The sequence below is a fragment of the Salmo salar genome, chromosome 06 (assembly GCF_965601325.2).
Source record: "Salmo salar chromosome 06, fSalSal1, whole genome shotgun sequence".
In the NCBI taxonomy this organism is placed as follows: Eukaryota; Metazoa; Chordata; class Actinopteri; order Salmoniformes; family Salmonidae; genus Salmo; species Salmo salar.
Window position 1 is genome coordinate 1,712,763 of NC_138296.1, and position 24,738 is coordinate 1,737,500.

The window sequence follows — 24,738 nt, forward strand, 5'->3', positions numbered from 1 at the left end:
CCCCAGCAGTAATCCTGGGTGTGTGTAGGTACATATTACTGCTCTAACAGTCTGACCCCCCCCCCCCAGCAGTAATCCTGGGTGTGTGTAGGTACATATTACTGCTCTAACAGTCTGACCCCCCCCCCCCAGCAGTAATCCTGGGTGTGTGTAGGTACATATTACTGCTCTAACAGTCTGACCCCCCCCCTCCAGCAGTAATCCTGGGTGTGTGTAGGTACATATTACTGCTCTAACAGTCTGATGACCCCCCCCCCCCAGCAGTAATCCTGGGTGTGTGTAGGTACATATTACTGCTCTAACAGTCTGACCCCCCCCCCCTCCAGCAGTAATCCTGGGTGTGTGTAGGTACATATTACTGCTCTAACAGTCTGACCCCCCCCCCCCCAGCAGTAATCCTGGGTGTGTGTAGGTACATATTACTGCTCTAACAGTCTGACCCCCCCCCCCTCCAGCAGTAATCCTGGGTGTGTGTAGGTACATATTACTGCTCTAACAGTCTGACCCCCCCCCTCCAGCAGTAATCCTGGGTGTGTGTAGGTACATATTACTGCTCTAACAGTCTGACCCCCCCCCCCCAGCAGTAATCCTGGGTGTGTGTAGGTACATATTACTGCTCTAACAGTCTGACCCCCCCCCTCCAGCAGTAATCCTGGGTGTGTGTAGGTACATATTACTGCTCTAACAGTCTGACCCCCCCCCCTCCAGCAGTAATCCTGGGTGTGTGTAGGTACATATTACTGCTCTAACAGTCTGATGACCCCCCCCCCCCCAGCAGTAATCCTGGGTGTGTGTAGGTACATATTACTGCTCTAACAGTCTGATGACCCCCCCCCCAGCAGTAATCCTGGGTGTGTGTAGGTACATATTACTGCTCTAACAGTCTGATGACCCCCCCCCCCTCCAGCAGTAATCCTGGGTGTGTGTAGGTACATATTACTGCTCTAACAGTCTGACCCCCCCCCCCCCTCCAGCAGTAATCCTGGGTGTGTGTAGGTACATATTACTGCTCTAACAGTCTGACCCCCCCCCCCCCCAGCAGTAATCCTGGGTGTGTGTAGGTACATATTACTGCTCTAACAGTCTGACCCCCCCCCTCCAGCAGTAATCCTGGGTGTGTGTAGGTACATATTACTGCTCTAACAGTCTGACCCCCCCCCCTCCAGCAGTAATCCTGGGTGTGTGTAGGTACATATTACTGCTCTAACAGTCTGACCCCCCCCCCTCCAGCAGTAATCCTGGGTGTGTGTAGGTACATATTACTGCTCTAACAGTCTGACGACCCCCCCCCTCCAGCAGTAATCCTGGGTGTGTGTAGGTACATATTACTGCTCTAACAGTCTGTGACCCCCCCCCCCCCCAGCAGTAATCCTGGGTGTGTGTAGGTACATATTACTGCTCTAACAGTCTGATGACCCCCCCCCCCCCAGCAGTAATCCTGGGTGTGTGTAGGTACATATTACTGCTCTAACAGTCTGATGACCCCCCCCCCCTCCAGCAGTAATCCTGGGTGTGTGTAGGTACATATTACTGCTCTAACAGTCTGATGACCCCCCCCCCCCAGCAGTAATCCTGGGTGTGTGTAGGTACATATTACTGCTCTAACAGTCTGACCCCCCCCCCCCCCAGCAGTAATCCTGGGTGTGTGTAGGTACATATTACTGCTCTAACAGTCTGACCCCCCCCCCCCCAGCAGTAATCCTGGGTGTGTGTAGGTACATATTACTGCTCTAACAGTCTGACCCCCCCCCCCCCTCCAGCAGTAATCCTGGGTGTGTGTAGGTACATATTACTGCTCTAACAGTCTGACCCCCCCCCCCCCCCAGCAGTAATCCTGGGTGTGTGTAGGTACATATTACTGCTCTAACAGTCTGACGACCCCCCCCCCCAGCAGTAATCCTGGGTGTGTGTAGGTACATATTACTGCTCTAACAGTCTGATGACCCCCCCCCCCAGCAGTAATCCTGGGTGTGTGTAGGTACATATTACTGCTCTAACAGTCTGACCCCCCCCCCCTCCAGCAGTAATCCTGGGTGTGTGTAGGTACATATTACTGCTCTAACAGTCTGACCCCCCCCCCCCCCCCCCAGCAGTAATCCTGGGTGTGTGTAGGTACATATTACTGCTCTAACAGTCTGACCCCCCCCCCCCTCCAGCAGTAATCCTGGGTGTGTGTAGGTACATATTACTGCTCTAACAGTCTGACCCCCCCCCCCCTCCAGCAGTAATCCTGGGTGTGTGTAGGTACATATTACTGCTCTAACAGTCTGATGACCCCCCCCCCCCCCAGCAGTAATCCTGGGTGTGTGTAGGTACATATTACTGCTCTAACAGTCTGATGACCCCCCCCCTCCAGCAGTAATCCTGGGTGTGTGTAGGTACATATTACTGCTCTAACAGTCTGACCCCCCCCCCCAGCAGTAATCCTGGGTGTGTGTAGGTACATATTACTGCTCTAACAGTCTGACCCCCCCCCCTCCAGCAGTAATCCTGGGTGTGTGTAGGTACATATTACTGCTCTAACAGTCTGACCCCCCCCCCCCTCCAGCAGTAATCCTGGGTGTGTGTAGGTACATATTACTGCTCTAACAGTCTGACCCCCCCCCCCCCCTCCAGCAGTAATCCTGGGTGTGTGTAGGTACATATTACTGCTCTAACAGTCTGACCCCCCCCCCCCTCCAGCAGTAATCCTGGGTGTGTGTAGGTACATATTACTGCTCTAACAGTCTGATGACCCCCCCCCCCCCTCCAGCAGTAATCCTGGGTGTGTGTAGGTACATATTACTGCTCTAACAGTCTGATGACCCCCCCCCCTCCAGCAGTAATCCTGGGTGTGTGTAGGTACATATTACTGCTCTAACAGTCTGACCCCCCCCCCTCCAGCAGTAATCCTGGGTGTGTGTAGGTACATATTACTGCTCTAACAGTCTGACCCCCCCCCCCCTCCAGCAGTAATCCTGGGTGTGTGTAGGTACATATTACTGCTCTAACAGTCTGACCCCCCCCCCCCTCCAGCAGTAATCCTGGGTGTGTGTAGGTACATATTACTGCTCTAACAGTCTGACCCCCCCCCCCCCCCCCAGCAGTAATCCTGGGTGTGTGTAGGTACATATTACTGCTCTAACAGTCTGACCCCCCCCCCCCTCCAGCAGTAATCCTGGGTGTGTGTAGGTACATATTACTGCTCTAACAGTCTGATGACCCCCCCCCCTCCAGCAGTAATCCTGGGTGTGTGTAGGTACATATTACTGCTCTAACAGTCTGATGACCCCCCCCCCTCCAGCAGTAATCCTGGGTGTGTGTAGGTACATATTACTGCTCTAACAGTCTGACCCCCCCCCCCCAGCAGTAATCCTGGGTGTGTGTAGGTACATATTACTGCTCTAACAGTCTGACCCCCCCCCCCTCCAGCAGTAATCCTGGGTGTGTGTAGGTACATATTACTGCTCTAACAGTCTGACCCCCCCCCCCCTCCAGCAGTAATCCTGGGTGTGTGTAGGTACATATTACTGCTCTAACAGTCTGACCCCCCCCCCCTCCAGCAGTAATCCTGGGTGTGTGTAGGTACATATTACTGCTCTAACAGTCTGAACCCCCCCCCCTCCAGCAGTAATCCTGGGTGTGTGTAGGTACATATTACTGCTCTAACAGTCTGACCCCCCCCCCCTCCAGCAGTAATCCTGGGTGTGTGTAGGTACATATTACTGCTCTAACAGTCTGACCCCCCCCCCTCCAGCAGTAATCCTGGGTGTGTGTAGGTACATATTACTGCTCTAACAGTCTGACCCCCCCCCCCCAGCAGTAATCCTGGGTGTGTGTAGGTACATATTACTGCTCTAACAGTCTGACCCCCCCCCCCCAGCAGTAATCCTGGGTGTGTGTAGGTACATATTACTGCTCTAACAGTCTGACCCCCCCCCCCCCCAGCAGTAATCCTGGGTGTGTGTAGGTACATATTACTGCTCTAACAGTCTGACCCCCCCCCCTCCAGCAGTAATCCTGGGTGTGTGTAGGTACATATTACTGCTCTAACAGTCTGACCCCCCCCCCCCCCCCCAGCAGTAATCCTGGGTGTGTGTAGGTACATATTACTGCTCTAACAGTCTGACCCCCCCCCCCCTCCAGCAGTAATCCTGGGTGTGTGTAGGTACATATTACTGCTCTAACAGTCTGACCCCCCCCCTCCAGCAGTAATCCTGGGTGTGTGTAGGTACATATTACTGCTCTAACAGTCTGACCCCCCCCCCTCCAGCAGTAATCCTGGGTGTGTGTAGGTACATATTACTGCTCTAACAGTCTGACCCCCCCCCCCCTCCAGCAGTAATCCTGGGTGTGTGTAGGTACATATTACTGCTCTAACAGTCTGACCCCCCCCCTCCAGCAGTAATCCTGGGTGTGTGTAGGTACATATTACTGCTCTAACAGTCTGACCCCCCCCCCCTCCAGCAGTAATCCTGGGTGTGTGTAGGTACATATTACTGCTCTAACAGTCTGACCCCCCCCCTCCAGCAGTAATCCTGGGTGTGTGTAGGTACATATTACTGCTCTAACAGTCTGACCCCCCCCCCCCCAGCAGTAATCCTGGGTGTGTGTAGGTACATATTACTGCTCTAACAGTCTGACCCCCCCCCCCTCCAGCAGTAATCCTGGGTGTGTGTAGGTACATATTACTGCTCTAACAGTCTGACCCCCCCCCCCCTCCAGCAGTAATCCTGGGTGTGTGTAGGTACATATTACTGCTCTAACAGTCTGACCCCCCCCCCCCTCCAGCAGTAATCCTGGGTGTGTGTAGGTACATATTACTGCTCTAACAGTCTGACCCCCCCCCCCCCTCCAGCAGTAATCCTGGGTGTGTGTAGGTACATATTACTGCTCTAACAGTCTGACCCCCCCCCCCTCCAGCAGTAATCCTGGGTGTGTGTAGGTACATATTACTGCTCTAACAGTCTGACCCCCCCCCCCCAGCAGTAATCCTGGGTGTGTGTAGGTACATATTACTGCTCTAACAGTCTGACCCCCCCCCCCTCCAGCAGTAATCCTGGGTGTGTGTAGGTACATATTACTGCTCTAACAGTCTGACCCCCCCCCCCTCCAGCAGTAATCCTGGGTGTGTGTAGGTACATATTACTGCTCTAACAGTCTGACCCCCCCCCCCTCCAGCAGTAATCCTGGGTGTGTGTAGGTACATATTACTGCTCTAACAGTCTGACCCCCCCCCCCCTCCAGCAGTAATCCTGGGTGTGTGTAGGTACATATTACTGCTCTAACAGTCTGACCCCCCCCCTCCAGCAGTAATCCTGGGTGTGTGTAGGTACATATTACTGCTCTAACAGTCTGACCCCCCCCCCCCAGCAGTAATCCTGGGTGTGTGTAGGTACATATTACTGCTCTAACAGTCTGACCCCCCCCCCTCCAGCAGTAATCCTGGGTGTGTGTAGGTACATATTACTGCTCTAACAGTCTGACCCCCCCCCCCAGCAGTAATCCTGGGTGTGTGTAGGTACATATTACTGCTCTAACAGTCTGACCCCCCCCCCTCCAGCAGTAATCCTGGGTGTGTGTAGGTACATATTACTGCTCTAACAGTCTGACCCCCCCCCCCTCCAGCAGTAATCCTGGGTGTGTGTAGGTACATATTACTGCTCTAACAGTCTGACCCCCCCCCCCCCAGCAGTAATCCTGGGTGTGTGTAGGTACATATTACTGCTCTAACAGTCTGACCCCCCCCCCCCTCCAGCAGTAATCCTGGGTGTGTGTAGGTACATATTACTGCTCTAACAGTCTGACCCCCCCCCCCTCCAGCAGTAATCCTGGGTGTGTGTAGGTACATATTACTGCTCTAACAGTCTGACCCCCCCCTCCAGCAGTAATCCTGGGTGTGTGTAGGTACATATTACTGCTCTAACAGTCTGACCCCCCCCCCCAGCAGTAATCCTGGGTGTGTGTAGGTACATATTACTGCTCTAACAGTCTGACCCCCCCCCTCCAGCAGTAATCCTGGGTGTGTGTAGGTACATATTACTGCTCTAACAGTCTGACCCCCCCCCCTCCAGCAGTAATCCTGGGTGTGTGTAGGTACATATTACTGCTCTAACAGTCTGACCCCCCCCCCCTCCAGCAGTAATCCTGGGTGTGTGTAGGTACATATTACTGCTCTAACAGTCTGACCCCCCCCCCTCCAGCAGTAATCCTGGGTGTGTGTAGGTACATATTACTGCTCTAACAGTCTGACCCCCCCCCCCTCCAGCAGTAATCCTGGGTGTGTGTAGGTACATATTACTGCTCTAACAGTCTGACCCCCCCCCCCTCCAGCAGTAATCCTGGGTGTGTGTAGGTACATATTACTGCTCTAACAGTCTGACCCCCCCCCCCCTCCAGCAGTAATCCTGGGTGTGTGTAGGTACATATTACTGCTCTAACAGTCTGACCCCCCCCCCCTCCAGCAGTAATCCTGGGTGTGTGTAGGTACATATTACTGCTCTAACAGTCTGACCCCCCCCCCCTCCAGCAGTAATCCTGGGTGTGTGTAGGTACATATTACTGCTCTAACAGTCTGACCCCCCCCCCTCCAGCAGTAATCCTGGGTGTGTGTAGGTACATATTACTGCTCTAACAGTCTGACCCCCCCCCCCCCAGCAGTAATCCTGGGTGTGTGTAGGTACATATTACTGCTCTAACAGTCTGACCCCCCCCCCCTCCAGCAGTAATCCTGGGTGTGTGTAGGTACATATTACTGCTCTAACAGTCTGACCCCCCCCCCCCAGCAGTAATCCTGGGTGTGTGTAGGTACATATTACTGCTCTAACAGTCTGACCCCCCCCCCTCCAGCAGTAATCCTGGGTGTGTGTAGGTACATATTACTGCTCTAACAGTCTGACCCCCCCCCCTCCAGCAGTAATCCTGGGTGTGTGTAGGTACATATTACTGCTCTAACAGTCTGACCCCCCCCCCCTCCAGCAGTAATCCTGGGTGTGTGTAGGTACATATTACTGCTCTAACAGTCTGACCCCCCCCCCCCAGCAGTAATCCTGGGTGTGTGTAGGTACATATTACTGCTCTAACAGTCTGACCCCCCCCCCCCTCCAGCAGTAATCCTGGGTGTGTGTAGGTACATATTACTGCTCTAACAGTCTGACCCCCCCCCCCCAGCAGTAATCCTGGGTGTGTGTAGGTACATATTACTGCTCTAACAGTCTGACCCCCCCCCCCCCAGCAGTAATCCTGGGTGTGTGTAGGTACATATTACTGCTCTAACAGTCTGACCCCCCCCCTCCAGCAGTAATCCTGGGTGTGTGTAGGTACATATTACTGCTCTAACAGTCTGACCCCCCCCCCCCTCCAGCAGTAATCCTGGGTGTGTGTAGGTACATATTACTGCTCTAACAGTCTGACCCCCCCCCCCCAGCAGTAATCCTGGGTGTGTGTAGGTACATATTACTGCTCTAACAGTCTGACCCCCCCCCCCCAGCAGTAATCCTGGGTGTGTGTAGGTACATATTACTGCTCTAACAGTCTGACCCCCCCCCCCCTCCAGCAGTAATCCTGGGTGTGTGTAGGTACATATTACTGCTCTAACAGTCTGACCCCCCCCCCCCTCCAGCAGTAATCCTGGGTGTGTGTAGGTACATATTACTGCTCTAACAGTCTGACCCCCCCCCCCCTCCAGCAGTAATCCTGGGTGTGTGTAGGTACATATTACTGCTCTAACAGTCTGACCCCCCCCCCCCTCCAGCAGTAATCCTGGGTGTGTGTAGGTACATATTACTGCTCTAACAGTCTGACCCCCCCCCCCCCTCCAGCAGTAATCCTGGGTGTGTGTAGGTACATATTACTGCTCTAACAGTCTGACCCCCCCCCCCTCCAGCAGTAATCCTGGGTGTGTGTAGGTACATATTACTGCTCTAACAGTCTGACCCCCCCCCCCCCTCCAGCAGTAATCCTGGGTGTGTGTAGGTACATATTACTGCTCTAACAGTCTGACCCCCCCCCCCTCCAGCAGTAATCCTGGGTGTGTGTAGGTACATATTACTGCTCTAACAGTCTGACCCCCCCCCCCTCCAGCAGTAATCCTGGGTGTGTGTAGGTACATATTACTGCTCTAACAGTCTGACCCCCCCCCCCCTCCAGCAGTAATCCTGGGTGTGTGTAGGTACATATTACTGCTCTAACAGTCTGACCCCCCCCCCCCTCCAGCAGTAATCCTGGGTGTGTGTAGGTACATATTACTGCTCTAACAGTCTGACCCCCCCCCCTCCAGCAGTAATCCTGGGTGTGTGTAGGTACATATTACTGCTCTAACAGTCTGACCCCCCCCCCCCTCCAGCAGTAATCCTGGGTGTGTGTAGGTACATATTACTGCTCTAACAGTCTGACCCCCCCCCCCCTCCAGCAGTAATCCTGGGTGTGTGTAGGTACATATTACTGCTCTAACAGTCTGACCCCCCCCCCCCTCCAGCAGTAATCCTGGGTGTGTGTAGGTACATATTACTGCTCTAACAGTCTGACCCCCCCCCCCCTCCAGCAGTAATCCTGGGTGTGTGTAGGTACATATTACTGCTCTAACAGTCTGACCCCCCCCCCCCCCCAGCAGTAATCCTGGGTGTGTGTAGGTACATATTACTGCTCTAACAGTCTGACCCCCCCCCCCCTCCAGCAGTAATCCTGGGTGTGTGTAGGTACATATTACTGCTCTAACAGTCTGACCCCCCCCCCCCTCCAGCAGTAATCCTGGGTGTGTGTAGGTACATATTACTGCTCTAACAGTCTGACCCCCCCCCCCTCCAGCAGTAATCCTGGGTGTGTGTAGGTACATATTACTGCTCTAACAGTCTGACCCCCCCCCCCTCCAGCAGTAATCCTGGGTGTGTGTAGGTACATATTACTGCTCTAACAGTCTGACCCCCCCCCCCCTCCAGCAGTAATCCTGGGTGTGTGTAGGTACATATTACTGCTCTAACAGTCTGACCCCCCCCCCCCCAGCAGTAATCCTGGGTGTGTGTAGGTACATATTACTGCTCTAACAGTCTGACCCCCCCCCCCCCAGCAGTAATCCTGGGTGTGTGTAGGTACATATTACTGCTCTAACAGTCTGACCCCCCCCCCCTCCAGCAGTAATCCTGGGTGTGTGTAGGTACATATTACTGCTCTAACAGTCTGACCCCCCCCCCCCTCCAGCAGTAATCCTGGGTGTGTGTAGGTACATATTACTGCTCTAACAGTCTGACCCCCCCCCCCCTCCAGCAGTAATCCTGGGTGTGTGTAGGTACATATTACTGCTCTAACAGTCTGACCCCCCCCCCCCCTCCAGCAGTAATCCTGGGTGTGTGTAGGTACATATTACTGCTCTAACAGTCTGACCCCCCCCCCCCCTCCAGCAGTAATCCTGGGTGTGTGTAGGTACATATTACTGCTCTAACAGTCTGACCCCCCCCCCCCCTCCAGCAGTAATCCTGGGTGTGTGTAGGTACATATTACTGCTCTAACAGTCTGACCCCCCCCCCCCTCCAGCAGTAATCCTGGGTGTGTGTAGGTACATATTACTGCTCTAACAGTCTGACCCCCCCCCCCCTCCAGCAGTAATCCTGGGTGTGTGTAGGTACATATTACTGCTCTAACAGTCTGACCCCCCCCCCCCCTCCAGCAGTAATCCTGGGTGTGTGTAGGTACATATTACTGCTCTAACAGTCTGACCCCCCCCCCCCCTCCAGCAGTAATCCTGGGTGTGTGTAGGTACATATTACTGCTCTAACAGTCTGACCCCCCCCCCCCCTCCAGCAGTAATCCTGGGTGTGTGTAGGTACATATTACTGCTCTAACAGTCTGACCCCCCCCCCCCTCCAGCAGTAATCCTGGGTGTGTGTAGGTACATATTACTGCTCTAACAGTCTGACCCCCCCCCCCCTCCAGCAGTAATCCTGGGTGTGTGTAGGTACATATTACTGCTCTAACAGTCTGACCCCCCCCCCCCTCCAGCAGTAATCCTGGGTGTGTGTAGGTACATATTACTGCTCTAACAGTCTGACCCCCCCCCCCCTCCAGCAGTAATCCTGGGTGTGTGTAGGTACATATTACTGCTCTAACAGTCTGACCCCCCCCCCCCTCCAGCAGTAATCCTGGGTGTGTGTAGGTACATATTACTGCTCTAACAGTCTGACCCCCCCCCCCCCTCCAGCAGTAATCCTGGGTGTGTGTAGGTACATATTACTGCTCTAACAGTCTGACCCCCCCCCCCCCTCCAGCAGTAATCCTGGGTGTGTGTAGGTACATATTACTGCTCTAACAGTCTGACCCCCCCCCCCCCTCCAGCAGTAATCCTGGGTGTGTGTAGGTACATATTACTGCTCTAACAGTCTGACCCCCCCCCCCCTCCAGCAGTAATCCTGGGTGTGTGTAGGTACATATTACTGCTCTAACAGTCTGACCCCCCCCCCCCCTCCAGCAGTAATCCTGGGTGTGTGTAGGTACATATTACTGCTCTAACAGTCTGACCCCCCCCCCCCTCCAGCAGTAATCCTGGGTGTGTGTAGGTACATATTACTGCTCTAACAGTCTGACCCCCCCCCCCCCTCCAGCAGTAATCCTGGGTGTGTGTAGGTACATATTACTGCTCTAACAGTCTGACCCCCCCCCCCCTCCAGCAGTAATCCTGGGTGTGTGTAGGTACATATTACTGCTCTAACAGTCTGACCCCCCCCCCCCCTCCAGCAGTAATCCTGGGTGTGTGTAGGTACATATTACTGCTCTAACAGTCTGACCCCCCCCCCCCTCCAGCAGTAATCCTGGGTGTGTGTAGGTACATATTACTGCTCTAACAGTCTGACCCCCCCCCCCCCCAGCAGTAATCCTGGGTGTGTGTAGGTACATATTACTGCTCTAACAGTCTGACCCCCCCCCCTCCAGCAGTAATCCTGGGTGTGTGTAGGTACATATTACTGCTCTAACAGTCTGACCCCCCCCCCCTCCAGCAGTAATCCTGGGTGTGTGTAGGTACATATTACTGCTCTAACAGTCTGACCCCCCCCCCCCTCCAGCAGTAATCCTGGGTGTGTGTAGGTACATATTACTGCTCTAACAGTCTGACCCCCCCCCCCCTCCAGCAGTAATCCTGGGTGTGTGTAGGTACATATTACTGCTCTAACAGTCTGACCCCCCCCCCCCCTCCAGCAGTAATCCTGGGTGTGTGTAGGTACATATTACTGCTCTAACAGTCTGACCCCCCCCCCCCCTCCAGCAGTAATCCTGGGTGTGTGTAGGTACATATTACTGCTCTAACAGTCTGACCCCCCCCCCCCTCCAGCAGTAATCCTGGGTGTGTGTAGGTACATATTACTGCTCTAACAGTCTGACCCCCCCCCCCCCTCCAGCAGTAATCCTGGGTGTGTGTAGGTACATATTACTGCTCTAACAGTCTGACCCCCCCCCCCTCCAGCAGTAATCCTGGGTGTGTGTAGGTACATATTACTGCTCTAACAGTCTGACCCCCCCCCCCCCAGCAGTAATCCTGGGTGTGTGTAGGTACATATTACTGCTCTAACAGTCTGACCCCCCCCCCCCTCCAGCAGTAATCCTGGGTGTGTGTAGGTACATATTACTGCTCTAACAGTCTGACCCCCCCCCCCCCTCCAGCAGTAATCCTGGGTGTGTGTAGGTACATATTACTGCTCTAACAGTCTGACCCCCCCCCCCCCTCCAGCAGTAATCCTGGGTGTGTGTAGGTACATATTACTGCTCTAACAGTCTGACCCCCCCCCCCCCTCCAGCAGTAATCCTGGGTGTGTGTAGGTACATATTACTGCTCTAACAGTCTGACCCCCCCCCCCCCCTCCAGCAGTAATCCTGGGTGTGTGTAGGTACATATTACTGCTCTAACAGTCTGACCCCCCCCCCCCTCCAGCAGTAATCCTGGGTGTGTGTAGGTACATATTACTGCTCTAACAGTCTGACCCCCCCCCCCTCCAGCAGTAATCCTGGGTGTGTGTAGGTACATATTACTGCTCTAACAGTCTGACCCCCCCCCCCCCTCCAGCAGTAATCCTGGGTGTGTGTAGGTACATATTACTGCTCTAACAGTCTGACCCCCCCCCCCCCCCTCCAGCAGTAATCCTGGGTGTGTGTAGGTACATATTACTGCTCTAACAGTCTGACCCCCCCCCCCCCCTCCAGCAGTAATCCTGGGTGTGTGTAGGTACATATTACTGCTCTAACAGTCTGACCCCCCCCCCCCCCCTCCAGCAGTAATCCTGGGTGTGTGTAGGTACATATTACTGCTCTAACAGTCTGACCCCCCCCCCCCCTCCAGCAGTAATCCTGGGTGTGTGTAGGTACATATTACTGCTCTAACAGTCTGACCCCCCCCCCCTCCAGCAGTAATCCTGGGTGTGTGTAGGTACATATTACTGCTCTAACAGTCTGACCCCCCCCCCCCCTCCAGCAGTAATCCTGGGTGTGTGTAGGTACATATTACTGCTCTAACAGTCTGACCCCCCCCTCCAGCAGTAATCCTGGGTGTGTGTAGGTACATATTACTGCTCTAACAGTCTGACCCCCCCCCCCTCCAGCAGTAATCCTGGGTGTGTGTAGGTACATATTACTGCTCTAACAGTCTGACCCCCCCCCCCCTCCAGCAGTAATCCTGGGTGTGTGTAGGTACATATTACTGCTCTAACAGTCTGACCCCCCCCCCCCTCCAGCAGTAATCCTGGGTGTGTGTAGGTACATATTACTGCTCTAACAGTCTGACCCCCCCCATATAAACCTACATTTCATTTCCTGATATCAATGTTATTATTGTTCCTACTTCCTCTGGTAGAGTCTCTCTTCCTCTTTAACGCCATTTCAACAGAATTAAACAAATGTGTTTTGTCCATGTTTATCTCTGTGTGTGTAGAAGTGTGTGTGTGTGTGTGTTTGTTTCTGTGTGTGTGTGTGTGTGTGTGTAGGAGTGTCGGTATGTGTGTGTTTCTCTCTGTGTGTGTGTGTGTGTTTCTCTCTGTGTGTGTGTGTGTGTTTGTTTCTGTGTGTGTGTGTGTTTCTGTGTGTGTTTGTGTGTTTCTCTGTGTGTGTGTGTGTGTGTTATATGTGTGTGTTTCTCTGTGTGTGTGTGTGTGTGTGTGTGTGTTATATGTGTGTGTTTGTTTCTCTCTGTGTGTGTGTGTCTGTGTAGGAGTGTGTGCGTCTTGTATACTCACTCTGTACTATCGTGTGGTAAGCAGCAGCAGCAGGGGAGTCTGGGACTTCAGTCAGGAATGACTTCCCTTCATCACAACTCTTACCTGACAGAGAAGAGGGGTGAGAGAGAGAGAGAGAGAGAGGGGGGGGGGGGTGAGAGAGAAGGGGGTGTGAGAGAGACAGAGAAGGGGATGTGAGAGAGAGATAAACAGTGGTCAAAAGGAGAGTCCAGTGTAGATCTATAGACCTGACTTACTGCATAGCTGTGGATCTATAGACCTGACTTACTGCATAGCTGTGGTGTGGATCTATAGACCTGACTTACTGCATAGCTGTGGTGTGGATCTATAGACCTGACTTACTGCATAGCTGTGGTGTGGATCTATAGACCTGACTTACTGCATAGCTGTGGTGTGGATCTATAGACCTGACTTACTGCATAGCTGTGGATCTATAGACCTGACTTACTGCATAGCTGTGGTGTGGATCTATAGACCTGACTTACTGCATAGCTGTGGTGTGGATCTATAGACCTGACTTACTGCATAGCTGTGGTGTGGATCTATAGACCTGACTTACTGCATAGCTGTGGTGTTGATCTATAGACCTGACTTACTGCATAGCTGTGGTGTGGATCTATAGACCTGACTTACTGCATAGCTGTGGTGTGGATCTATAGACCTGACTTACTGCATAGCTGTGGTGTGGATCTATAGACCTGACTTACTGCATAGCTGTGGTGTGGATCTATAGACCTGACTTACTGCATAGCTGTGGTGTGGATCTATAGACCTGACTTACTGCATAGCTGTGGATCTATAGACCTGACTTACTGCATAGCTGTGGATCTATAGACCTGACTTACTGCATAGCTGTGGTGTTGATCTATAGACCTGACTTACTGCATAGCTGTGGTGTTGATCTATAGACCTGACTTACTGCATAGCTGTGGTGTGGATCTATAGACCTGACTTACTGCATAGCTGTGGTGTGGATCTATAGACCTGACTTACTGCATAGCTGTGGTGTGGATCTATAGACCTGACTTACTGCATAGCTGTGGTGTGGATCTATAGACCTGACTTACTGCATAGCTGTGGTGTGGATCTATAGACCTGACTTACTGCATAGCTGTGGTGTTGATCTATAGACCTGACTTACTGCATAGCTGTGGTGTGGATCTATAGACCTGACTTACTGCATAGCTGTGGTGTGGATCTATAGACCTGACTTACTGCATAGCTGTGGTGTGGATCTATAGACCTGACTTACTGCATAGCTGTGGTGTGGATCTATAGACCTGACTTACTGCATAGCTGTGGATCTATAGACCTGACTTACTGCATAGCTGTGGTGTGATCTATAGACCTGACTTACTGCATAGCTGTGGTGTGATCTATAGACCTGACTTACTGCATAGCTGTGGTGATCTATAGACCTGACTTACTGCATAGCGTGGTGGATCTATAGACCTGACTTACTGCATAGCTGTGGTGTGGATCTATAGACCTGACTTACTGCATAGCTGTGGATCTATAGACCTGACTTACTGCATAGCTGTGGATCTATAGACCTGACTTACTGCATAGCGTGGTGGATCTATAGACCTGACTTACTGCATAGCTGTGGTGTGGATCTATAGACCTGACTTACTGCATAGCTGTGGATCTATAGACCTGACTTACTGCATAGCTGTGGATCTATAGACCTGACTTACTGCATAGCTGTGGTGTGGATCTATAGACCTGACTTACTGCATAGCTGTGGTGTTGATCTATAGACCTGACTTACTGCATAGCTGTGGTGTTGATCTATAGACCTGACTTACTGCATAGCTGTGGTGTTGATCTATAGACCTGACTTACTGCATAGCTGTGGTGTGGATCTATAGACCTGACTTACTGCATAGCTGTGGATCTATAGACCTGACTTACTGCATAGCTGTGGTGTGGATCTATAGACCTGACTTACTGCATAGCTGTGGTGTGGATCTATAGACCTGACTTACTGCATAGCTGTGGTGTGGATCTATAGACCTGACTTACTGCATAGCTGTGGTGTGGATCTATAGACCTGACTTACTGCATAGCTGTGGTGTGGATCTATAGACCTGACTTACTGCATAGCTGTGGTGTGGATCTATAGACCTGACTTACTGCATAGCTGTGGATCTATAGACCTGACTTACTGCATAGCTGTGGTGTGATCTATAGACCTGACTTACTGCATAGCTGTGGTGTGATCTATAGACCTGACTTACTGCATAGCTGTGGATCTATAGACCTGACTTACTGCATAGCTGTGGATCTATAGACCTGACTTACTGCATAGCTGTGGTGTGGATCTATAGACCTGACTTACTGCATAGCTGTGGTGTGGATCTATAGACCTGACTTACTGCATAGCTGTGGTGTGGATCTATAGACCTGACTTACTGCATAGCTGTGGATCTATAGACCTGACTTACTGCATAGCTGTGGATCTATAGACCTGACTTACTGCATAGCTGTGGATCTATAGACCTGACTTACTGCATAGCTGTAGATCTATAGACCTGACTTACTGCATAGCTGTAGATCTATAGACCTGACTTACTGCATAGCTGTGGATCTATAGACCTGACTTACTGCATAGCTGTGGATCTATAGACCTGACTTACTGCATAGCTGTAGATCTATAGACCTGACTTACTGCATAGCTGTGGTGTTGATCTATAGACCTGACTTACTGCATAGCTGTGGTGTTGATCTATAGACCTGACTTACTGCATAGCTGTGGATCTATAGACCTGACTTACTGCATAGCTGTGGATCTATAGACCTGACTTACTGCATAGCTGTGGTGTGGATCTATAGACCTGACTTACTGCATAGCTGTGGTGTGGATCTATAGACCTGACTTACTGCATAGCTGTGGTGTGGATCTATAGACCTGACTTACTGCATAGCTGTGGTGTGGATCTATAGACCTGACTTACTGCATAGCTGTGGTGTGGATCTATAGACCTGACTTACTGCATAGCTGTGGTGTGGATCTATAGACCTGACTTACTGCATAGCTGTGGTGTGGATCTATAGACCTGACTTACTGCATAGCTGTGGATCTATAGACCTGACTTACTGCATAGCTGTGGATCTATAGACCTGACTTACTGCATAGCTGTGGTGTTGATCTATAGACCTGACTTACTGCATAGCGTGGTGGATCTATAGACCTGACTTACTGCATAGCTGTGGTGTTGATCTATAGACCTGACTTACTGCATAGCTGTGGTGTTGATCTATAGACCTGACTTACTGCATAGCTGTGGTGTTGATCTATAGACCTGACTTACTGCATAGCTATGGTGTTGATCTATAGACCTGACTTACTGCATAGCTGTGGTGTTGATCTATAGACCTGACTTACTGCATAGCTGTGGTGTTGATCTATAGACCTGACTTACTGCATAGCTGTGGTGTGGATCTATAGACCTGACTTACTGCATAGCTGTGGTGTTGATCTATAGACCTGACTTACTGCATAGCTGTGGTGTTGATCTATAGACCTGACTTACTGCATAGCTGTGGTGTGGATCTATAGACCTGACTTACTGCATAGCTGTGGTGTTGATCTATAGACCTGACTTACTGCATAGCTGTGGTGTGGATCTATAGACCTGACTTACTGCATAGCTGTGGATCTATAGACCTGACTTACTGCATAGCTGTGGATCTATAGACCTGACTTACTGCATAGCTGTGGATCTATAGACCTGACTTACTGCATAGCTGTGGATCTATAGACCTGACTTACTGCATAGCTGTGGTGTTGATCTATAGACCTGACTTACTGCATAGCTGTGGTGTTGATCTATAGACCTGACTTACTGCATAGCTGTGGTGTGGATCTATAGACCTGACTTACTGCATAGCTGTGGTGTTGATCTATAGACCTGACTTACTGCATAGCTGTGGTGTGATCTATAGACCTGACTTACTGCATAGCTGTGGTGTGGATCTATAGACCTGACTTACTGCATAGCTGTGGTGTTGATCTATAGACCTGACTTACTGCATAGCTGTGGTGTGGATCTATAGACCTGACTTACTGCATAGCTGTGGTGTGGATCTATAGACCTGACTTACTGCATAGCTGTGGTGTGGATCTATAGACCTGACTTACTGCATAGCTGTGGTGTGGATCTATAGACCTGACTTACTGCATAGCTGTGGTGTGGATCTATAGACCTGACTTACTGCATAGCTGTGGTGTGGATCTATAGACCTGACTTACTGCATAGCTGTGGATCTATAGACCTGACTTACTGCATAGCTGTGGATCTATAGACCTGACTTACTGCATAGCTGTGGATCTATAGACCTGACTTACTCCATAGCTGTGGATCTATAGACCTGACTTACTGCATAGCTGTGGATCTATAGACCTGACTTACTGCATAGCTGTGGTGTGGATCTATAGACCTGACTTACTGCATAGCTGTGGTGTGGATCTATAGACCTGACTTACTGCATAGCTGTGGTGTGATCTATAGACCTGACTTACTGCATAGCTGTGGTGTTGATCTATAGACCTGACTTACTGCATAGCTGTGGTGTGGATCTATAGACCTGACTTACTGCATAGCTGTGGTGTGGATCTATAGACCTGACTTACTGCATAGCTGTGGATCTATAGACCTGACTTACTGCATAGCTGTGGATCTATAGACCTGACTTACTGCATAGCTGTGGATCTATAGACCTGACTTACTGCATAGCTGTGGTGTGGATCTATAGACCTGACTTACTGCATAGCTGTGGTGTTGATCTATAGACCTGACTTACTGCATAGCTGTGGTGTGGATCTATAGACCTGACTTACTACATAGCTGTGGATCTATAGACCTGACTTACTGCATAGCTGTGGATCTATAGACCTGACTTACTGCATAGCTGTAGATCTATAGACCTGACTTACTGCATAGCTGTAGATCTATAGACCTGACTTACTGCATAGCTGTAGATCTATAGACCTGACTTACTGCATAGCTGTGGATCTATAGACCTGACTTACTGCATAGCTGTGGATCTATAGACCTGACTTACTGCATAGCTGTAGATCTATAGACCTGACTTACTGCATAGCTGTGGATCTATAGACCTGACTTACTGCATAGCTGTGGTGTTGATCTATAGACCTGACTTACTGCATAGCTGTGGTGTGGATCTATAGACCTGACTTACTGCATAGCTGTGGTGTGATCTATAGACCTGACTTACTGCATAGCTGTGGATCTATAGACCTGACTTACTGCATAGCTGTGGATCTATAGACCTGACTTACTGCATAGCTGTGGTGTGGATCTATAGACCTGACTTACTGCATAGCTGTGGTGTGGATCTATAGACCTGACTTACTGCATAGCTGTGGTGTGGATCTATAGACCTGACTTACTGCATAGCTGTGGTGTGGATCTATAGACCTGACTTACTGCATAGCTGTGGTGTGATCTATAGACCTGACTTACTGCATAGCTGGTGTGATCTATAGACCTGACTTACTGCATAGCTGTGGTGTTGATCTATAGACCTGACTTACTGCATAGCTGTGGTGTTGATCTATAGACCTGACTTACTGCATAGCTGTGGTGTTGATCTATAGACCTGACTTACTGCATAGCTGTGGTGTGGATCTATAGACCTGACTTACTGCATAGCTGTGGATCTATAGACCTGACTTACTGCATGGCTGTGGTGTTGATCTATAGACCTGACTTACTGCATAGCTGTGGTGTGGATCTATAGACCTGACTTACTGCATAGCTGTGGTGTTGATCTATAGACCTGACTTACTGCATAGCTGTGGATCTATAGACCTGACTTACTGCATAGCTGTGGTGTGGATCTATAGACCTGACTTACTGCATAGCTGGTGTGATCTATAGACCTGACTTACTGCATAGCTGTGGATCTATAGACCTGACTTACTGCATAGCTGTGGATCTATAGACCTGACTTACTGCATAGCTGTGGATCTATAGACCTGACTTACTGCATAGCTGTGGTGTTGATCTATAGACCTGACTTACTGCATAGCTGTGGTGTTGATCTATAGACCTGACTTACTGCATAGCTGTGGTGTTGATCTATAGACCTGACTTACTGCATAGCTGTGGTGTTGATCTATAGACCTGACTTACTGCATAGCTGTGGTGTGGATCTATAGACCTGACTTACTGTAGACTGAGCTGTAGACCCACAGCTATCTGTAGTCCAGTACCTATCCTGGGGTCCAGTAGGACTGGTACTAACACAGCTATCTGTAGTCCAGTACCTATCCTGGGGTCCAGTAGGACTGGTACTAACACAGCTATCTGTAGTCCAGTACCTATCCTGGGGTCCAGTAGGACTGGTACTAACACAGCTATCTGTAGTCCAGTACCTATCCTGGGGTCCAGTAGGACTGGTCCTAACACAGCTATCTGTAGTCCAGTACCTATCCTGGGGTCCAGTAGGACTGGTACTAACACAGCTATCTGTAGTCCAGTACCTATCCTGGGGTCCAGTAGGACTGGTACTAACACAGCTATCTGTAGTCCAGTACCTATCCTGGGGTCCAGTAGGACTGGTACTAACACAGCTATCTGTAGTCCAGTACCTATCCTGGGGTCCAGTAGGACTGGTCCAAACACAGTTATCTGTAGTCCAGTATCTGTCCTGGGGTCTAGTAGGACTGGTACTAACACAGCTATCCCCAGTCCAGTACCTATCCTGGGGTCCAGTAGGACTGGTCCAAACACAGCTATCTGTAGTCCAGTACCTATCCTGGGGTCCAGTAGGACTGGTCCAAACACAGCTATCTGTAGTCCAGTACCTATCCTGGGGTCCAGTAGGACTGGTACTAACACAGCTATCTGTAGTCCAGTACCTATCCTGGGGTCCAGTAGGACTGGTACTAACACAGCTATCTGTAGTCCAGTACCTATCCTGGGGTCCAGTAGGACTGGTCCAAACACAGCTATCTGTAGTCCAGTACCTATCCTGGGGTCCAGTAGGACTGGTACTAACACAGCTATCTGTAGTCCAGTACCTATCCTGGGGTCCAGTAGGACTGGTACTAACACAGCTATCTGTAGTCCAGTACCTATCCTGGGGTCCAGTAGGACTGGTACTAACACAGCTATCTGTAGTCCAGTACCTATCCTGGGGTCCAGTAGGACTGGTACTAACACAGCTATCTGTAGTCCAGTACCTATCCTGGGGTCCAGTAGGACTGGTACTAACACAGCTATCTGTAGTCCAGTACCTATCCTGGGGTCCAGTAGGACTGGTACTAACACAGCTATCTGTAGTCCAGTACCTATCCTGGGGTCCAGTAGGACTGGTACTAACACAGCTATCTGTAGTCCAGTACCTATCCTGGGGTCCAGTGGGACTCGTCCTAACAGCGTAAGGTTCATCTCTTCACACATCCTCTCTGCTCCTCCCGTGGTGGGGGGGAAAATCTGAGACGTGTTCTTGAAGAGGGGAAGAGAGAGAGGGAAGGGGGGGAAGAGAGAGAGAGGGAAGGAGGGGAAGAGAGAGGGAAGCGGGGAGAGAGAGAGGGGGGAGGGGAAGAGAGAGAGGGGAGGGAGGAGGGGGGGAAGAGAGAGAGAGAGAGAGGGAAGGAGGGGAGAGAGAGAGAGAGAGAGGGAAGGAGGGGAGAGAGAGAGAGGGGGGAGGGGAAGAGAGAGAGGGGGGAGGGGAAGAGAGAGAGGGGGGAGGGGAAGAGAGAGAGGGGGGAGGGGAAGAGAGAGGGGAGGAGGGGGAGAGAGAGAGGGGGAGAGATGGGGGAGAAATACAAGGAAGAGAAAGAGTTACACATCATGCCAATGAATGATGTCGGTCTTTATGAGAGAAAGTTACACATTGTGTGTGCCATGCATTCATGTGTGTGTGTGTGTGTGTGTGTGTATATATATAAGTAAATAAATAAATACCTTGCATTTGGGACAGACAAATCCACTCATGTTCTCCACCACTCCTATGATGGGCAGCTGGACCTTCTGACAGAACCTGATCTCCTTTCTTACATCCTGAAGAGAAACCTCCTGGAGAGGCAAAGAGGGGGGAGGAGGGGTGAGAGACATGGAGGGGTGAGAGACATGGAGGGGTGAGAGACATGGAGGGGTGAGAGAGAGAGAGAGAGGAGGGGTGAGAGACATGGAGGGGTGAGAGACATGGAGGGGTGAGAGACATGGAGGGGTGAGAGACATGGAGGGAGGAAGGGTGAAAGAGAGAGGGAGGGAGGAGGGGTGAGAGAGAAAGAGGGAGGAGGGGTGAGAGAGATGGGAAGGAGGAGGGGTGAGAGACATGGAGGGAGGAGGGTTTGTTGTAATCAGGCACCATAACCCAGGCTAAAGTCCTGGTTAAACTACCCTGCCATAACTCCACCCATCTAACCAGACAGGCTAAAGTCCTGGTTAAACTACCCTGCCATAACTCCACCCATCTAACCAGACAGGCTAAAGTCCTGGTTAAACTACCCTGCCATAACTCCACCCATCTAACCAGACAGGCTAAAGTCCTGGTTAAACTACCCTGCCATAACTCCACCCATCTAACCAGACAGGCTAAAGTCCTGGTTAAACTACCCTGCCATAACTCCACCCATCTAACCAGACAGGCTAAAGTCCTGGTTAAACTACCCTGCCATACCCTCCGACGAACCATCAAACAGGCAAAGCGTCAATACAGGACTAAGATCGAATCATACTACACCTGCTCTGACGCTCGTCGGGTGTGGCAGGCCTTGCAAACCATTACAGACTACAAAGGGCAGCACAGCCGAGAGCTGCCCAGTGACACGAGCCTACCAGACGAGGTAAATAACTTCTATGCTCGATTTGAGGCAAGTAACACTGAAACATGCATGAGAGCATCAGCTGTTCCGGATGACTGTGTGATCACCCTATAAACAGGTCAACATTCACAAGGCCACAGGGCCAGACGGATTACCAGGATGTGTACTCCGGGCATGCGTTAACCAACTGGCAAGTGTCTTCACTGATATTTTCAACCTCTCCCTGTCTGAGTCTGTAACACCAACATGTTTCAAGCAGACCACCATAGTCCCTGTGCCCAAGAACACTAAGGTAACCTGCCTAAATGACTACCGACCCGTAGCACTCACATCTGTAGCCATGAAGTGCTTTGAAAGGCTGGTCATGGCTCACATCAACACCATTATCCCAGAAACCCTAGACCCAATCCAATTTGCATACCGCCCAAACAGATCCACAGATGATGCAGTCTCTCTATTGCCACTCCACACTGCCCTTTCCCACCTGGACAAAAGGAACACCTATGTGAGAATGCTGTTCATTGACTACAGCTCAGCGTTCAACACCATAGTACCCACAAAGCTCATCACTAAGCTAAGGATCCTGGGACTAAACACCTCCCTCTGCAACTGGATCCTGGACTTCCTGACGGGCCGTCCCCAGGTGGTGAGGGTAGGTAACAACACATCCTCCATGCTGATCCTCAACACGGGGGCCCCTCAGGGGTGCGTGCTCAGTCCCCTCCTGTACTCCCTGTTCACTCATGACTCCACGGCCAGGCACGACTCCAACACCATCATTAAGTTTGCTGACGACACAACAGTGGTAGGCCTGATCACCGACAAGACAGCCTATAGGGAGGAGGTCAGAGACCTGACCGTGTGGTGCCAGGACAACAACCTCTCCCTCAACGTGATCGAGACAAAGGAGATGATTGTGCACCACAGGAAAAGGAGGACCGAGAACGCCCCCATTCTCATCGACGGGGCTGTAGTGGAGCAGGTTGAGAACTTCAAGTTCCTTGGTGTCCACATCACCAACAAACTAACATGGTCCAAGCACACCAAGATAATCGTGAAGAGGGCACGACAAAACCTATACCCCTCAGGAGACTGAAAAGATTTGGCACGGGTCCTCTGATCCTCAAAAGGTTCTACAGCTGCACCATCGAGAGCATCATGACGGGTTGCATCACCGCCTGGTATGACAAATGCTTGGCATGCGACCGTAAGGCACTACAGAGGGTAGTGCGTACTGCCCAGTACATCACCAGGGTCAAGCTTCCTGCCATCCAGGAACTCTATACAAGGCGGTGTCAGAGAAAGGCCCTAAAAATGGTCAAAGACTCCAGCCACCGAAGTCATAGACTGTTCTCCCTGCTACCACACGGCAAGCGGTACTGGAGCGCCAAATCTAGGTCCAAGAGGCTTCTAAACAGCTTCTACCCCCCCAAGCCATAAGATTCCTGAACATTTAATCAAATGGCTACCCAGACTATTTGCGCCCCCCCTCCTACGCTGCTGTTACTCTCTGTTCATAATCTATGCATATGGACTTTAACTCTACCTACATGTACCGGTACCCCCTGTATATAACCTCCACATTGACTCTGTACTGGTACCCCCTGTATATAGCCTCCACATTGACTCTGTACCGGTACCCCCTGTATATAGCCTCCACATTGACTCTGTACCGGTACCCCCTGTATATAGTCTCCACATTGACTCTGTACCGGTACCCCCTGTATATCGCCTCCACATTGACTCTGTACCGTAATACCCTGTATATAGCCTCCACTTGACTCTGTACCGTAATACCCTGTATATAGCCTCCACTTGACTCTGTACCGTAATACCCTGTATATAGCCTCCACATTGACTCTGTACCATAATACCCTGTGTATATCGCCTCCACATTGACTCTGTACCGGTACCCCCTGTATATCGCCTCCACATTGACTCTGTACCGTAATACCCTGTGTATATAGCCTCCAAATTGACTCTGTACCGTAATACCCTGTATATAGCCCCGCTATTGTTATTTACTGCTGCTCTTTAATTATTTGTTATTCTTATCGCTTACTTTTTTTAAAGGTATTTTCTTAAAACGGCATTTGTTGATTAAGGGCTTGTAAAGTCAGCATTTACCTGTTGTATTCATCATTACACTATATTGTTGTAGTCGGTGCATGTGACAAATAACCTATCTAATCAGACAGGATAAAGTCCTGGTTTAGACTACCCAGTCATAACAACCTAATCTAATCAGACAGGATAAAGTCCTGGTTTAGACTACCCAGTCATAACAACCTAATCTAATCAGACAGGATAAAGTTCTGGTTTAGACTACCCAGTCATAACAACCTAATCTAATCAGACAGGATAAAGTTCTGGTTTAGACTACCCAGTCATAACAACCTAATCTAATCAGACAGGATAAAGTCCTGGTTTAGACTACCCAGTCATAACAACCTAATCTAATCAGACAGGATAAAGTCCTGGTTTAGACTACCCAGTCATAACAACCTAATCTAATCAGACAGGATAAAGTCCTGGTTTAGACTACCCAGTCATAACAACCTAATCTAATCAGACAGGATAAAGTCCTGGTTTAGACTACCCAGTCATAACAACCTAATCTAATCAGACAGGATAAAGTCCTGGTTTAGACTACCCAGTCATAACAACCTAATCTAATCAGACAGGATAAAGTCCTGGTTTAGACTACCCAGTCATAACAACCTAATCTAATCAGACAGTCAGTGCTTA

At 50.5% G+C, this 24,738-nt stretch overlaps 1 protein-coding gene across 2 annotated transcripts in view; it reads right to left on the bottom strand.

Moving 5' to 3' along the window:
* nubp1 (nucleotide binding protein 1 (MinD homolog, E. coli)) overlaps window positions 1–24,738 on the bottom strand; it is a 40,777-nt gene that overhangs the window by 6,725 nt on the left and 9,314 nt on the right. For both annotated transcript variants that reach the window (XM_082976226.1, XM_082976227.1), the window contains exons 8-10: window positions 21,128–21,238; window positions 20,563–20,665; window positions 13,188–13,271 (exon numbers count right to left, since the gene is read on the bottom strand). In XM_082976226.1, coding sequence (XP_082832352.1) covers window positions 13,188–13,271; window positions 20,563–20,665; window positions 21,128–21,238 — 298 coding nt within the window. The remainder of the gene's footprint in view (window positions 1–13,187; window positions 13,272–20,562; window positions 20,666–21,127; window positions 21,239–24,738) is intronic.